This window comes from Nilaparvata lugens, chromosome 1, assembly GCF_014356525.2.
Source record: "Nilaparvata lugens isolate BPH chromosome 1, ASM1435652v1, whole genome shotgun sequence".
Taxonomy (NCBI): domain Eukaryota; kingdom Metazoa; phylum Arthropoda; class Insecta; order Hemiptera; family Delphacidae; genus Nilaparvata; species Nilaparvata lugens.
Window position 1 is genome coordinate 65,570,225 of NC_052504.1, and position 17,584 is coordinate 65,587,808.

Here is a 17,584-nt window from a genome sequence, read left to right on the forward strand (position 1 = left end):
ACTAGACTCCCCGACAGTAAATCCCCTACTGGTTCAGAGGGGACTAGTAGTTGTCGGGACCGTAGACGACAACTAAGCTCCTCGGACGCTGACGACAACCAAGCTCCCCGTCAGTAAAACTCCTCTCTCAGGAGATCAGTTGACGCCGTCAGTAAATCCCCTCGAAAGTGGTTTTAATGTGATGAGATGTGATGAGAATTACTGCAGTCCGATGCGCTCCACATTTAGGGGCTCCTTCACGAATGTTTTGTGAGTGTTTCTTGTTCAACGGTAACATTTATTAATATCGAACAATTTGATTAATACTTGGAAACACGGTATTTAGATGAAAAATCTAATCTTCTTCTATATACCATGCTTGGAAATACCCTGGGTACATTGGAAATACCTATCGAATGAAACGATATATCAGCTGGCAACCGCGAAAATAATTATTGGTAATAACTGGTTATTATATTTGACCTAGAATGCATTGCATTGAATAAATGTATTCTAGGTACATTGGTTATTAACTAATATTATCATTACAAGAATGTTGATCTGAGTTGACTCAGGGTTTTCACACAGAGAGCGTGAGAAAAATCATGGAATGAAATGTTACTTTTACAAAGATGAACCAGTAAATGGTTGAAAATTATTCATCTATGTGCCTAATGGTAACATTCATGTACTGCTAAAAGTTGTTTAGTGAGCATAAACATGAATGGTCCCCTCAACAGGAAAGTAACGTTTTGTGAAGTAAAAAATGCTCTCACAAACTGAACATGAATAGAACACCAAATCATGTGATTGATTCTTGTGTGATAATTCCTGAATAAATGTTTGATGATGTAAATGTTCTCCCGGACCACACAACGTGTAACCTGAATCAAATTGTAACTTTTTTCCTAATAGTGGGTGGGGATGCAGGTACTAGTTATAATCATAAGTTACATCTGGTAACACTTAATATTATTGCTGACGCTGTATTCCATTGTAATGCTCGATCATAGTACTTTTAGTCAGTCTACTGCCAAACTTCACCGAGAGCACTTCTCTCTTTTTCGATGTATATTTTATAATTATGTGTTTGAAAATAAAGTTTTCTTTTTAAAAAGGTGTTTGGTTACCCCAGAACTATAACTGGCGCCCGAACTACCTTACTTATGTTTTTTCGAGGTTGTTCATTTAACAACAAGTTTTTTTCGATTCGCGATCTTTAATTTCGACTTCGTGAAAAATCCGGAAAACCAGTGAGTGAGGTCCCTTCAAGACAAGTTCTCTGCGAACCACACCTGCGACCTTCAAAGTTCAACCTGGCAGACAACGAAGACTTCTTCCACAAATTTGAGACGGAAGTAAAACTACCATCAACTGTAAGTACAGATGCGAACATTTTCTTCACTTCATCTTCTACACTCATTCGACCGTCAAAATTAGACCCTGTGATCATGTCAACCAAATCTATCCCGAAATATTTGCTGGACTATATTCCAAAATTCGATGGAACTTATCAAATCTCTCCAAGACATTTTCAATCTGTATTGTAACGATAAAATTGAACAATCACAACGCGAAGAAAATCATTGGCTGTTATTTACTGCCGCCCTCCACAGTTTGGAAGGTGCTGCAGATGATGTTGTACAAAATTGCGAGTGTTCCAACTTAGCTGAACTTATTGAACTTTTAACGAAAAGCTTCTCTGATAAACGATCAGTCCCTGATCTAATAGCCGAAATTGCTGCGATTCAATACTCGTACTGAAGCTCCCTCCATAGACGTTAGTTCCCTTGATGAAATTCTCCAACAAATAGATAACCCGGCCGTAGGAACTGATAATGATGATGTTATAGGTATTGATAATAGAAATGACGACGTTGTAAATAATGATGCTAATGAAAGCATTGTGCGTGATATTGATTATAAAAATGTTGTAAATAATAATGAAAATGGTAATGAACGTGAAGATGATAATAACAGTTTAGCCACAATACACTCTCAAGAGAGTTCAAACGAGCAAGTAACTATTGCTGATGACGATAAAATTCTGAATGTAGAACATAACCAATTAGTACTTGAAAGAGGTGACCAACCCCCTCGCTTGATTAAGATTTTTGATAAAAATAGAATGATTATTTATTTTAGGAATGCTAATGATTATGATGACATGAAGGACAAATGTATAGAGTATTTGAAACCGAATACAAAGTATGGAGTTTTCTGCTCGCGTTCATACGATGAGTATGAACGGATTTTTAACAATTTCAAGAACGTACTGCTAGAGACTTTTGATTCGATCAAACTTAAACGGTATAAAAGAATGAACTTAGATGTGACACAAAATGATGAACAAAAACAGGTAATCTCTAATTATCATGAGGGTAAAACATTCCACCGCGGTATCAATGAATCTTATAATCAAATACGACGTAAATATTACTGGCCATCAATGCTACATATTGATTGCTTCCAATATGACAAAATAAAGTTTTTAACGATGACTGACTGTTTTTCCAAACGGCTAACGGTCCATCCAATAAAAAGTTTGAACCAAGTCGATATCCAAGAATGCTTAAACGACTATTTCTCTGCTTTTCCCATACCCAAAATTGTACAAATGGACAACGGACGTGAATTTGACAATGCAGGCCTACGTGATTTCCTGAGACTTTATGGCATTGAACCATATTACGTTACTCCCGGACACCCAGACTCGCAAGGTTTGGTAGAAAGGACTCATTCTACACTTATTGAAATTCTGAATGCCATTCAACTTGAAAATAAAATTAACACCACTGAAACTAATATGAAATTAGCGGTAATTGCCTTCAATAATACTCTAAACTCTACCTTGAAAATATCTCCTATGGAAATAACATATGGAATATCGAATAACACTTTTGTACACGGAATAACAGAGAGATTAGTAACTGAACAACTGTCCCAACAGTATCTTGAACGAGTCAACCTAGTGCATAAAATGATTAAGAATAAAATTGAAGAAGAAAAACAAAAACGTACTGAGAAATTGAATGTTAATCGTGAGAAGAATGTTGAAATTGAAAACGAGCCACACATGAAATCGACATTTAATAAGAAAACAAAACCGAAATTCATCAAAGTAAATTACGATACAACACAGCAATTAGCTAGGAATCCTAAAGCTATCCAAAAATTCCCTTTTAAATTGCACCCTAACAGAATGAAACGGCCTAAAAAACCGGTGAAGGGTAAGAAAAAGGATTTATTTGTTACAGGACGTGATGGTACTGCCCCTAATTCTCCTGTTGCTGGCCCCAGCAACGTCTTATAAGATGGTAGATTTGAGCAGAACATCTGGTATTGCTCCAATCAAGATACAGAATTCTCATATAATTAACGAAACTTTTACATATGTTCATAATATTAATACTAGTTATTTACGTTTAGAATTAAGTAATATTGAAACATTTGTTGATTTTCTCGCTAAAAGGAATAATATTGATAAGAGTCTCTTAAGTATGATGAATTTGAAATACACTAAGAATAAATTGAATGAGATTCAATCAGTTAATTATAGGCAGAAAAGAGGTCTTTTTAATGGTTTAGGATCCGCGATTTCGTGGATCACTGGGAACATGGATGCTGATGATAAGGAAAGATATGACAAAATTTTGCAGACAGTCCAATCTAATGAATATCATCTTAGTAACAATGTAGACAAGCAATTTTCTGTAAATCAGAAATTAATTAACGAATTCAATAATGAGATGAAAGTAATCAGAGCGAATAATCTAAAAATCAGCAATTACTTTAATTCTTTGTTCAATGAATCGAACCGAATGGAAATGAATCAGCAATCCTCTTTGTTATTCGACTCGCTCCTGCTTCTGAATAATAAAATATCTGACATTTTAACTAGTCTCGAATTTTGTAAATTGAAAATACTCCATTCTTCTATTATTTCTCATGATGATCTTTTTCTCCTACAAAAAAACTCAAATGTCAGCTTTATTTCAAATAAAATTAGTGTGTTATGGAAACTAAGCAAAGTACATTGTGGATTATTTAAAGACCATATTTCATATTTTGTGGAAGTACCGCTATTGTCAACTGTTTATGAAACGTTTTTTCTATTGTCTTATCCTGTCATTGTCGGTAACGAAATTCTAACAACTATTGCGCATCCTTCTTTTGTTCTTCGAAATGACAAATTATTTTCTGGAAATTGTGAACTCATTTATGATGATTATTATTGTAGTACAGTAAGCGAACTTAATGATATATGTATTGAGCAATTATTAAATGATAGGAATCTAGACGGATGTAGTAAGATAGTTTTGAAAGACGGAGATTCTTTCATAAAATATGTAGAAATAGTTGATAGTTTTATATTATTTAATTTTAGTACATGTATGGTTCTGAATACTGATGTGAACAAGAATATTACTCTTTTTCTTAATAAGAAAACGCAATTGTTGAAAATTAATAGCTCAGAAACACTGATTGGTTACTACAAACCAAATATATTTTGGGAAAACGAAATTTTACTTCCAACTGAATTTGTAGAAAAAAAACGACTATCCAACTTCAACTTTGATCAAGTACATACTGCTAATATAAATTTTCAAAAACTTGATGTACTAGATGAGTTACCTCTGACCGATAATCGAAACCTATGTATTATTCTATTGCTTATTTTTACTGTAATTTTATTGATTGTTATAATATTTCTCAAACGGCTGTTTATCTGGCACAAACTTTGTAACTTAATTGTTGTAAATCTGAAGTTGAAAATGATACTGTACAGCATGAACCAGAACAAATATGCCCCCGACTACCATGTACTTAGTTTATAATACTTAAATATAATATATGTTTTCTTTGAAGCTGAGGGCAGCTTCACTCTTAGGGGGGAGGAGTTACATCTGGTAACACTTAGTATTATTGCTGACGCTGTATTCCATTGTAATGCTCGATCATAGTACTTTTAGTCAGTCTACTGCCAAACTTCACCGAGAGCACTTCTCTCTTTTTCGATGTATATTTTATAATTATGTGTTTGAAAATAAAGTTTTCTTTTTAAAAAGGTGTTTGGTTACCCCAGAACTATAACTATAGACCATACATTTTTTTGCCCTTGAGTCTTCTCACTGTTATTTGTTAGCCTACTGGTATGTAAGAATGCACAGTAGCAACATAAGGTCAGTTGGCTGGAATATAGTGAGCGCTAGCCTTATTCAATTTCTACTTATCTAAGAAACAGGCTTCAGAATTCGTACAGTATTCTTTGTCTGGTAAATTACAAAAAATACTGAGAAGGTGCAGAGTATTTTTTGAGATCTCACCAACCAGCCAATCATTTTATAATTTTAAATAGAACAAAATTGATCATAAATAATTAGAAATAATACCATTTTCTAAATTAAATGACTCTTTTTATTATAAGAGAAAAATTTATTTTAATTGAGAAAATGTGACAAACTACTCAAGTTGCATTCAAATCAATACTTTCCCACTTCGCATAACATTGAATCGTGTTTTTATATATGAATTTTTCTGTCTCATGACTTTATTGCGACGCTTAATCGGGATAGTCAGTCGGCAATCCAAGGATCCTGTCGACATACATCACTTCCAAGTTAGAAATATATCTCTGACTGAAATAGTATGGTTTAAATATGTAAGAAAATCTATTCATAGTTATATAAAGTACAAAACAATAACAAAAACAAAAAAAATCTCCCTGGAAGAACAGAACAAATCGAAGACTTTAAACTTGTAAAATTATTGAAGAATCACTATCTTCTTCAAATGATCTTCAAATCGTTTATTTGGCGCGGTATGGAGCATGTGATACAGAACTGAATTTTATTTATTAAATTGGAGTGAGTTAAAGCATGTAACACTTTAGCTGACACCTAATTTGAAATATTATCCCGATCTTTAGTGTAGTTGGTATAATTACCCACCTACATTCATAAGAATCTGGTATCTCATTCAAAAGTTACATAATGAAAACATGCAGATAAAGAGGAAAATATTAAAATTATCACCACATTTTTTGTGACTCACTCTCAGATAAAAGTCTATACAGATAAACAAGAGAGAAATCTATAATATTATTCTTTAAATTAATATTTTGCATTTAATTTATGATTTATCCAATAAAAATTAGTACTTTCACTTTCAATTTCTTCAACTTAAACATAATTTTTTTAATTTAATACCGACATGAAGTCAATTTAATTTGATTTAAAGAAACAATTTGTTTACTCGCATACTAAATTGTCTTCAATTTTCATGAACTGCTTTTATTCAACTCAGTTATTCAGTCATTCTTCAATTTGACTGAAACAGAAACTTTCTACAGAGAACTGGGAAGGCGTCATCAACGCTCAAGACACCAACATTTCCTACGAAAATTTTATCGCCATCCTCAAGAAACACATAGGAGATAATACCAACTACTACCACCAACGTAAACGTCTCAAACCTATCAAACCATGGATCACAAGAGGACTAGTCTCAGCTATAAGGAGAAGGGATCTGCTCAACAGAAGGAGGAAGATGCATCCTGACGACTTCGAATTAGCACAACACTATAGACAATATCGCAACACTCTAGCAACATTAATTAAAAATACAAAGGAAGAATATTATAGAACAAAACTAAATGGAGTACAGGACAATCTAAGAAAAACCTGGCAACTGATAAGGGAGGCAACAGATGCAGTGAAAAGGAATGAGGATACATTGAGTAAGATCATTATTAACAAAAACATCTTGTCAATCGAAAATGATCACGAAATCATTCTTGAGAAGACTAATGAGCATTTTGCTAACATTGGAGCGAATCTAGCCAATAATGTTGCAATCACACTTGAAAAGTCACTCCACGTTATAGAAAACGAATATAGACCAACTATAAACTCGCCATCTTCGATGTATTTTCAACCAGTAACAGAACAGGAAGTACTGGAAACTATAAATACTCTTCGAAATGATAGTGCCCCAGGTCTTGACGAAATTGACAACAGAACTCTGAAAGCAGTAAAAGAGCACATTGCAATACCGCTAGCGGATGTTTTCAATAAGAGTCTTTCAAGTGGCGTCTTTCCAAATTCAATGAAAGAGATTTGTATAAGACCTTTACATAAAGGTGGCGATAGATCTGAACTCAACAACTATAGGCCAATAGCATTAGTCAGTAATATTTCAAAGATCCTTGAAAAACTTGTAAAAAAACGATTAGTTAATTATCTTGAATCAAAAAACCTGTTGTCACCCAATCAGTATGGCTTTCGACAAAACAGATGTACAGATGATGCTATATTTGAGTTGACAAGGTCCGTAATTAAAGATTTGGATAATAGTAAGAAATGCCTTGCAGTATTTCTGGATCTAGCAAAGGCGTTTGATACAGTTTCTCATGGCATCTTACTGAAAAAGCTTCAGGCTAAGGGTGTAAGAGGTGTTGTCTCAGAATGGTTCAAGTCATATCTGGAAAATCGTAGGCAGAGAGTCAGGATTGGGAGAAACCTAAGTGCAGGAGATGGCCTTCCAGTTAGCTTCGGAGTACCACAAGGAACCGTTCTTGGACCAATACTCTACCTCATCTTTGCCAACGAGCTGTGCTCTATGGATGTCGGTGGCAAGATTATCGCCTTCGCCGATGACACAGCAGTAATATTCCGGGGGACCAGCTGGGATGACGTCTTCAGGTCAGCTGAACTTGAAATGGGAAAAGTTACCTCCTGGCTCTTCAATAACATTCTGACGATTAATGCCTCAAAAACAAAATTTATTGCTTTCTCACTAACAGACTCCAAGAAGCCTTCTAAGCAGACAATCAAACTACATCATTGCAAATTGGATAGTATGAATTGTAATTGTCCTTCAATAGAGCGCACAAACAATATAAAATATTTAGGAGTCATAATATATGAATTACTTCGCTGGGATAAACACATTTTACATCAAATGGCTAAAATCAGAAAATTAATTTACAAATTCATCCAACTCAGGCAGCTACTATCAATAGACATGATGAAAAATGTTTATTATGCAATAGTCGAGTCCATAGCAAGATATGGAATTTTGGCCTGGGGAGCTACAAATTTCTGCCACATCGATCCTATCTTCAAGGTTCAGAAGCTAATTTTGAGGATAATAGGACGCAAACATCCACTCTTCCCTTCAGTACTACTATACTCGGAGCTCAGCATCCTCAGCATCAGACAGATTTACATTCACAGACTTCTAACATTCACCAGAAAGAACCCACAACTCTTCATCAATTTGAATCACCCGCAAGGAACACGCAGAAGGAGCATGGACTTGGCAATTCCCAGGATGACAACATCAGCTGCTCAGAGGTCAGCCACATATTTAGGACCAAGAATTTTCAATAAACTGCCAATAGCTATTAAAGAAACAGTTCCAATCAATTCATTCAAATCAAAAACAAAAAAGTGGTTCCTGTCCAATAGAATCAATCATGGAGAACAATTAGTTCTATGAAAAATTTTCCATACTGTTTCATTCTCATTTTCTTCATTATAATACATTTTTTCCCATGAGTATTATAAATGTTTTTTATGTTAAATTTTTATAAAATTTCTACATCTTAGGTTATCAATTTTCTTTTTTAAATTTGTGTATAGAAATGTGGTTTCTATGAACTTCTAATGACTCGCAAAATGTATCTTTATTAGAATTTTTAACTTTTGGCATAAAATCTTAAACAATAGCAAAATTAGTGGCATCCTGACACATATTCATATATAGTGGGGGCCACATTTTCTTAGATCAGCAAGTAATCAACCAATTGTATTAATACTTTGTAAATAATTGTACCGTATATGCTTTTTGTAATCATGTCTATAATTTGAATAAACTCCTCTGGTCGTGTTGTACCCTCGACCAGAGACATTATTATTATTATTATTATTATTAGTTACTTATGGCCTGTTGTAGAGTTGGCACATAACTCAGTCATAGCTATTGGTTACATGGTAAAAACATGAATGAATGTATGTACATGAGTGGATGTGCGTTGCAGTCATTTATATAAGCGCTTTTTACTGTGTGCGAGATTAGTACCAAACATAAGTCACACTGCTGCTCTTTTCACTTTTTCGTTCCTATTTCCATTCCTTCTCCATTACATCGGAGATTGTAGCGCTGAACAGTGCTTAGTAAAATGTTGAATTAATAGTATTTTCTAATTTAGATAACAAAATACTATACAAGCATTATAAATTAATAGACATATTTCCGTAGGCTACAGTCTACGTTGTGATACTGCATATTGACAATTGACTAGTGAACTTTTCATTTTTGAATTGGAAGCTATTTGAATATAGTAAGTTATGTAAAGTGAATGATTAGACGTTAATTATTAAGATATCATTATTTCAATTACAATCAATTGCTAAATTGCTTTTAATGCATGTCCATTGAATTCCTGATTATTCGTTGTAGGCTATGAGCTTATCCTATTATATTAAGCGAGTAATTTCTGTATATCTGTTTATATTTTTATATCTGGTTATATGGTTATTTATGTTCAACGGATCTCGAAAACGGATCTAAAGATTTTTACGAAATTTGGAACATAGTAGGTTTATGATATAAAAATTCGATTGCACTAGGTCTCATCCTTGGGAAAACTCGCTGAACGACATTAAAAGGATAATTCATCCTTGGCTGAAACAGCTGAGACTTTCGTCGTCTGTGGATAGTAAAAAGTGAGCGAGTGATTCTGTGGAAAATCAAAATATCGCATCCCCATAATTCATAAGCTGACATATAGAGTTCGTCCTGACAGCCAGAAAATTAGTGCAATAAAAGACATTCCAATTCCAAAGAATTTGAAAGAGATAAAAACATTTTTAGGAGTTACGGAAGCCTCAGCTGACGTCTTTCACTATCTCTATGGAGACAGCTAACATTATGATGTTGATTAAATAAACAATCATTCTTTGTCTGAGTTTGAATGAGACGTTTATTTCCTATCTACTTAACTGGTGCCGAAACCAAAATATTATCTAGTATTTTTAGTTGAAGTTAATAGGAATTTTCGGATAGATTTTGAAAATGCCAAGGAGGAAAAAGGAAATTGCATCTCAAATATTGAAATTACCGGGAAAGAACCACCACTTATGGACGTGAAATGTCTCATGAATTTGATCGGATCAATTCAGGAGTTCCAAGGAGAGGTAAAAGAACTTAGTCTATTCTTGGAGAGAATGGATGCCATCCATTCTCAAATTATTGACAGCAATTTTGATGAATTAACAACTACAAACCTGCATTCGTTTTTCTTGTCTAGAATAAGTACATCAATTATGGTTGATTTGGGAGTATCGTTCAGTTCATCTTGGGAGGATGTTAAAAAAGCCCTTAAAGAACGTTATGCAGGTGCAAGAAAATCAGTATCTGCAATGGCAATGAGGGTGTTGGAATTGAATCGTGATTTGGGAGAGTCAATTGGTAGTTTTGCCAATCGGTTATCGCAATTGGTTAAAGAATTGAAATCGAAAGTTTTAGATTCGTGTAATACTAAAGAGAAAGGGGTATGGAGAAATAAAATCTATGAAGAGTTATCAATGGAAGTTTTGTTAAGAGCAGCTTCGGAGCGAGTATGTACGAGTGTGAAAATTGCAAAACCTCAGTCTTTAGAAGAGACTATTCAAATTGTCAAAGATGAGGAGTCTTATTGGAAAGAAGCTAGTCATAGACACTCAAATTGGAGAGTGGTTGAGAATAAGAGAAGATATTCACTTAATAGTAGAACCTCTCCTGTTATGGTAACAGATCGAACCAGAAATGGAGAACTGATGTAAAGGGATTGGTTACTAATGGGAAAGGAAATAGAAAGGAAAGAGAAGGGAAATTAGCACGAAACGAGTGTTGGGAGTGTAGGGAAGAAGGGCATTTTGCCAGAGAATGTCCTTACATTTATAGAAAGGAAGTTACCCCAAAAAAGAATTTTGGAAGAAGAGAAGTCAATGCTTTGAGGAGGAAGGAAAATCGCAAAAAAAAATTGGAAGGTAGTTCTGATGGAGAGAGTTTCCTCAGATAGTGAAAATAGCTGTTACCGTTATGAAAGTCAATATCGAGAGAAAAATGAAAAAGACTGGCCTGAATTGAAGGAGAATAAATCAACCAAATTATCGACAAAGAAAGGTAGGAATAAAGATTGAGGATTTCGGATGAGGAATATAGGTAGCAAGGAACAAAAAGTGGATTGCAAAAAAGGAGAGCTACCTATATTTTATGTGAAGAGTTGGGATGTTTATTGCTTGTATGATACAGGATCGGACAGTACAATAATTTCGGAAGAAGCATTAATAAAAATTGATCATAGTTTGAAAATAGAAGGGTGTTCTTGTGAAATGTTAACTTTGACAGGAAGAAAAGCTTTAAAAGGGGAAGTAGATTTAAATCTGTTTGGATTGATTGGTTTTAAAAAATTATGAGAGTTCATGTATCAACAGAAATAATGAACAACAAGTATGATGTGATAATTGGTTGTGATATGATGAGAGATCTTGGAGCTGCTCCTATCAATATAAATGGTCAATGGATAATCAAGTTGGGGGATAGAAATTATAAATCGAAAAATTCAATTGCTCAGGAAAAACATTTACTAATGGGTTCCATTGTGAGAGGAAATTGTAATGAACAATTTATAGACAAGGAGCAAGAAAAATTAGCATTCTATATGCTGGAAAAGTATAAGGACACTTTATATAATGAAGGAGAGAGTCTGACAACAACAGGGAGAGTTCAGCACTCAATTCAATTAAAGTCATCAAAACCAATATTTATAAAAGCCAGAAGGTATCCACATGCAATGAAAAAAATCATTAGAGAACACATTAAGGATATGCTAGAACAGGGCATTATAAAAAAGTCTATCTCTCCATTTTGTAATCCATTATGGGTTGTACCAAAAAAGTCTTCCCCTGGAGAACCGCCAAAACATAGGGTGGTTGTAGATTTCAGAGTTTTAAATGATCAAACAGAGTTAGAGAGATATCCCCTTCCAAGGCTAGAGGATATGATTGACAGAATGCACGGAGCTAAAGTTTTCAGCACTCTGGATCTAAAGTCGGGATACCATCAAATAAGAATGAATCCAAGGGACATGGAGAAGACAGCATTTAGCTTTGAGAGAGGACATTATGAATTTACAAGGATGCCTTTTGGGTTGAAAAACGCAGTACCAACGTTTCAAAGGCTGATGGATGAGTTTTTAGAAGACATAAATGAAGAAGCAATACAAATCTACATACTTATTCCTATCTACTTAACTTATATTAACAAATATTGTAGCAAACTACACAATTTTATTTGAGCACTTTTAGTTTGACAGAGCTTTTAGTTATGTGGCATCTGTGCTACAAAAATTGAGTTTATGCGGATGAATATATAAACTAAATACAAGCCAATAAAGTTGTGACGACTCTGCATCCGGTGGTTAGTTACTAGTTCTATAACTGAATTTAGTAGGTTGATTAAATCAACTTTATAGCATATGTTCTTTTCTGAAAGGTTTGAGAGAATAGTGCAGATTAGCGAACTGACCCGGGAGCAGGGCTGGATGGTGTGTTGCGCTTGCGGAACAGCACAGCGCTGCGTCGGTTCACACCAGATGGCGACGCCGTCAGCTGCGCTTCGCTGCCATTCGAGTCTCCCGATTTACTCGGAGTCGACATTGACTTCTCACCTGTATCTGTCGATGGCATCACCGTTCATTACACAATTCAAAAATAAATTCCATAATTATTATAGAAAATCACTAGTGTCCTCTCTAAAGTTTATTTCTAAATAATTATTTCAGTTCTTTATAGTTTAGTTCTATATAAACAACTAGTTTTGAGCAACTATGCCATTTTCAAGTGTCAAATTAAATGTAACAATTGAAAATGACATAAGTGCTGTTTATATAAAAAATATGAAGAGGGGACTAGTAATTTTCTATAATGATCAAGCATTCAAGTAGCCCTAGTAATACTTTATTAGGAAATACATTTCAAAAATACGTTTGAGAAACCAAGAGAATGAAATAGTCATTACAAATGTATACTTTTATACATGTTTTATAATTTGGTAAAAGTAAATGTCATTTTATCTAGACCAGCAACCTGCAAATTTATGGTTATTTTTAAATCGGAAAGATAAACTGGATGAAGAATGATAATTTCATTTTAAAGAATTTAATTTTATAAAAATGAAATTCTTTAAAGAAATTAAAGAATTTAATTTTATAAAAATGAAATTATTTTCATAAAGACGTTTGAGAAGCCATGAAAATGAAATAGTCAATATAATTCCATAGCTGTTTTATATTTTGATAAAAGTTAATGTCCTTTTCTTGAGACCAGCAACCTGTAAATTTATAGTTATTTTTTAAATCGGAAAGTTAAACTGGATAAAGAGTTGGAATTTCTTTTTTATATAATAAAATTATTTTGCTTCGTTTGCAAATTTTTAAAACTTCAAGTTGAATTGGACTTTTTGAGGGTGTTCATAATGTTTTTTTTCCTCAAATTGAGTTGGATGTCTCAATTGTCTTGAGTTGTTAAGGTCGTCGAGTTGTTTAAGATGGTCAAGTTGAACTGGATGAAATTCTTACAGAATAATTATTCTGTTTTCTTAATTATTTTTCTCATTACATTTTTTCAAACTGTAAATTGAATTGGATTATTTTTTTTACAAATTTTATAATAGAATTACTTTGTTCTGTTGAAGGTATTCCTGTAGCATAATTATTTTTTCAAGATGTAAATTAAACTGATAAAGGAGTTGGAATTTTATACGTTCTATAATAGAAATAATGGGGTATTTGGTACTTTTAATGTCCTTGTTTTAAATAAGGATATGTATATAATTTTGAAAAAATAAGTTTCCATTTGTTGCAGGTAAGATTATACACAAGCAACAGACTATGCAATTTTTACAGACAATCTACAGTCTTTTTAGATTTATTAAAGTTAACAAATTTCAAGTTATTGGTTTTGAAATAATTCAAGAGTAAGAGAAATATTTTTAATTTAATATTTTAATAAAAAAAGAATTTTTATTTTTCTATAAATAACCGTTTTCTGCTCTGAACATTTTATTTTTCGGATAATGAAAGAATAGGGAGGACACTTCTCACTTTTCTATAATTATATTATGTGAATGAATGGGAAGTTTTTTTGATACTAACAGATTCTCAATCTGATAAAAATTTGTATTCTTCATTCCACTCAACAAAGAGGTTGTCTATTAACTGTACATTCTAGTTCTCATACGATCTATATTTGGAAATAGTTCAATTTTCAAACATGATTAATCCTGTAAAATGTATAATCAGAAGAGCAACTTCTAGTTTTCTATTCAACGCACAAAGAATTGTATCATGCAAATGAAACTTTACAGTGCACTTGTATTGATCTAATTGAGGAATACGGCTTGAAAGTTCAAGTGCAACGTGATAACAATATGAAAGCTCAATGACGAATTGTGCAATAAGAGTGTTTTGTGAACTTAAAATTTCTTGTCGATATCCTACTATAATTGGTTACAGGGATGTCTAGAGATATTGAATTGTAATAGAGTTTTATTTGATGATTTTGTTATTATTTCATGTGGAAAATAAAACAAAATGCATAGATTATCCATAGAATAATATACAGTTTTCAAGAATCATGTCCATACTAAAAACAGGTCAATCTTGATTATTATTTGGGCTGAGAGGATGATTCATTTATAATATACCGGGAACAGTTTGCTGAGAAATATTTCCATTTTATTTAGGCTACATTGAAGTGCAGTTCTTCGTGATCAGCGATCATTAGACTACGATTAAGAATTAAGCTATAGCCTTTTTTAGCGGAAAATGTATAATAATAATATACATATGTGTTAGAGAAAGCATACTTAAATATTAAATGTGATCATCAATAATTACAAGTGAGGGTTAGAATATGACTGCAGGCAACCAGTATTTAGATAATTATAGACATTTGGTGGCCAATTTACCTTTGCTATTGGACGAGGATGAGGAGCCACAGCTGTTATCCCTGACAGGAGTTGCTTTCAAAGTTGAAACTTTCCGGGCAGAAGCTGAATGCTTAGAAACAACAGATTGATTCCCTCCACCACTCTTAACCGTACAGTCGATAAAGTCATCCCATGTCTTTTTACGCCTGCTCCGTTTTGCTAACAAAATTCAAATAACATAGACTTACGAGTTAATTGAACTCAAATTTCCCAATGACATCGTTAAATTTTGAGATTTCGCAAATCGAGCGAAACTATAAAAACAATTGTGAAGCTAATTTTGGTGCTTCAATTAGACTTTTGCTTTTCAATCTGCCGTGTAATAAGAAGGAAATATCAAAATTTTCAATTTCAATAAATTTAATATTGTATAAAAGATTAATAGATGTAATAAGTTTGATATTGTCCAAGTATTTATAGATAATGAAAAGGAGCCCATATTAATGAATAACAACAGAGAATAATTATTTTATCTCCGAATGGAAACTGATAACATTGGATTCTAAGAACCCATAGAACCTGAGACAAGAAAGAAATGGAATAAACTACTGTACAAAAAATTAATTGAATATTACTGCATTAATATATTTTTATAGGGTCACTATAATTATATACATTCCTCCACTTTAATTCAGTCAAGCAAATACTTTATTAGTAGGTACGAAAATTGATTTGAGTTCAACGGTAAACGACGTTTTCTTCATTGAGATTTTATACTACAACAGGATTGTCGAGTTCAAAATCTTAGTTGGCTTTCACATTATAAAGATAATGTAGTTACTTTATTTGTATCAGGAATGAATGAAAAATTTAATTAGGTCTTAAATACAGATGCCATTTCAGCAACGTTATTTTACGACAGCTAGAAGAGTAAAGCTCTATCACCTATTACATCCGAAACAAAGCCTAGTTGAACAGTATTTTCCCATCAACCTCCATGCATAGTGTCACTTTGAACATTTTAGAATACCCAGATCCTAATACTGTAGTAGATCTCAGGTCCGCTCCCTGCTAAATCTGGAGTTTTATGCGTAAGCGATCATGACTGAAATCTCCACTCAGTAATAATATGATAAACTTTAAAGTTCGTAAACAAATTTTTGAATGAATTTTAGATCACAATCCATTTTACATTACTATCAATGATGAAAATTACTTTCTATTCAATAATTCTGCTTATTATATTGAAGAAGACCTCTGTAACTCACCAGAGGCGTTTCCACTTTCAGCATCGACATTAGGTTTAGCTGTGTCTTCAGCATTGGCTGCTTTTGCAGGCCGAAGTGGTGCATCATCATCACTGGTTTTTGCACCATCGGTGTCTGTGTTCGCTACACTTTTCACTGAAAACAATTCAGTTGAATTCCATTGAATTACTATTCATTTTATCATAGGACTAAAAGTGTTGAGAAGATATTCACATTTAAAAATACTGATGAATGATACAAAAATGAAATAAATGGCTACATTAAACATATGACAGAACAAAATTTACTGTTCAAAGTGTTAAAGAGGTGAGTATATGTTATTATAAATGTTTACTAAGATTTAAAAAAGGAAAATATGATAGATGAAAATTACTGAAATATTGCAATTATCCAAATTAATGCAAATGAATTAAATTTGATAGATGTAAATTACTGAAATATTGCAATTATTCAAATGCAAATGAATTACTAATTATTATTAAACGAAAATCCAAATTAAATGCTATAATTCACCCCGAAGACTTCTGCCACTGCAAATACTGACAACAGGGTCAACAGCTATCGAATTTCCATCTAGCTGTTTACACTGTTGTCAATATTTGCAGAAGTCTTCGGGGTGAATTACAGCATTCAATTTGGATTTTCGTTAAAAATTATTGAAAATTTGATAGTTTAGATTCATTGAATTTTCAATGAAGGCTACTCCCCTTATTTCATTTGTGTGATTTATTAGTATCTTTAATAAATGTGAATATCTTTGTAACAGTATGAGATATCAATGTGCGGTTTTCGCAATTTTTTCCCTGTAAATCTGTATCGAAATCATTCATCACATAACCACCTTACCATTTTAAAAGAATGAAATTGTATTCAAAATGGTGGATCCAAGATGGCGGACAAAAATTTTGAAGACTAAGAAAAGTTATTCTTAATTCGTATAGGATTATTCCCAATCAAATGTATTTATCAACTGTATTTATGATTGTCATATTATCATTGTAAAATAAATATTAAGCTGTAAACATAAGTCTCTCCAGCTTTGTAAAAGTATAAGTTTAATAGTAAAATAATAATATCTGTTCATTTTATGAAAATCACTGCTACTTGAATATCCAAACATTTGAAGAAATATATTTGTTTATTTGAACTTACAAGGATTGTTGCGTTTGAACTGTTGAGACTTTCTGCGTTTCATTTTTGCCATTTCCAACTTGATACGTTTCACTCGGCTGTTTCGGGAAATCGCATTTTTGAGCATTCCACTGCGGTCCAACAACTGTAATAGCTTGCACATCTTCTGATCCTCGTCCTGTGTTGAATTATAATTATTAGTTTGATTATAGAAAATAAAAAACATT

The 17,584-nt window shown here is 32.9% G+C and overlaps 1 protein-coding gene across 1 annotated transcript in view; it reads right to left on the reverse strand.

Annotated features, from left to right (window-relative positions):
• The window catches only part of LOC111052478 (peregrin), a 49,231-nt gene that overhangs the window by 5,368 nt on the left and 26,279 nt on the right, over positions 1-17,584 (reverse strand). Inside the window, 4 exon segments of the mRNA XM_039436059.1 lie at positions 12,548-12,703; positions 14,998-15,177; positions 16,227-16,361; positions 17,379-17,535. Coding sequence (XP_039291993.1) covers positions 12,548-12,703; positions 14,998-15,177; positions 16,227-16,361; positions 17,379-17,535 — 628 coding nt within the window.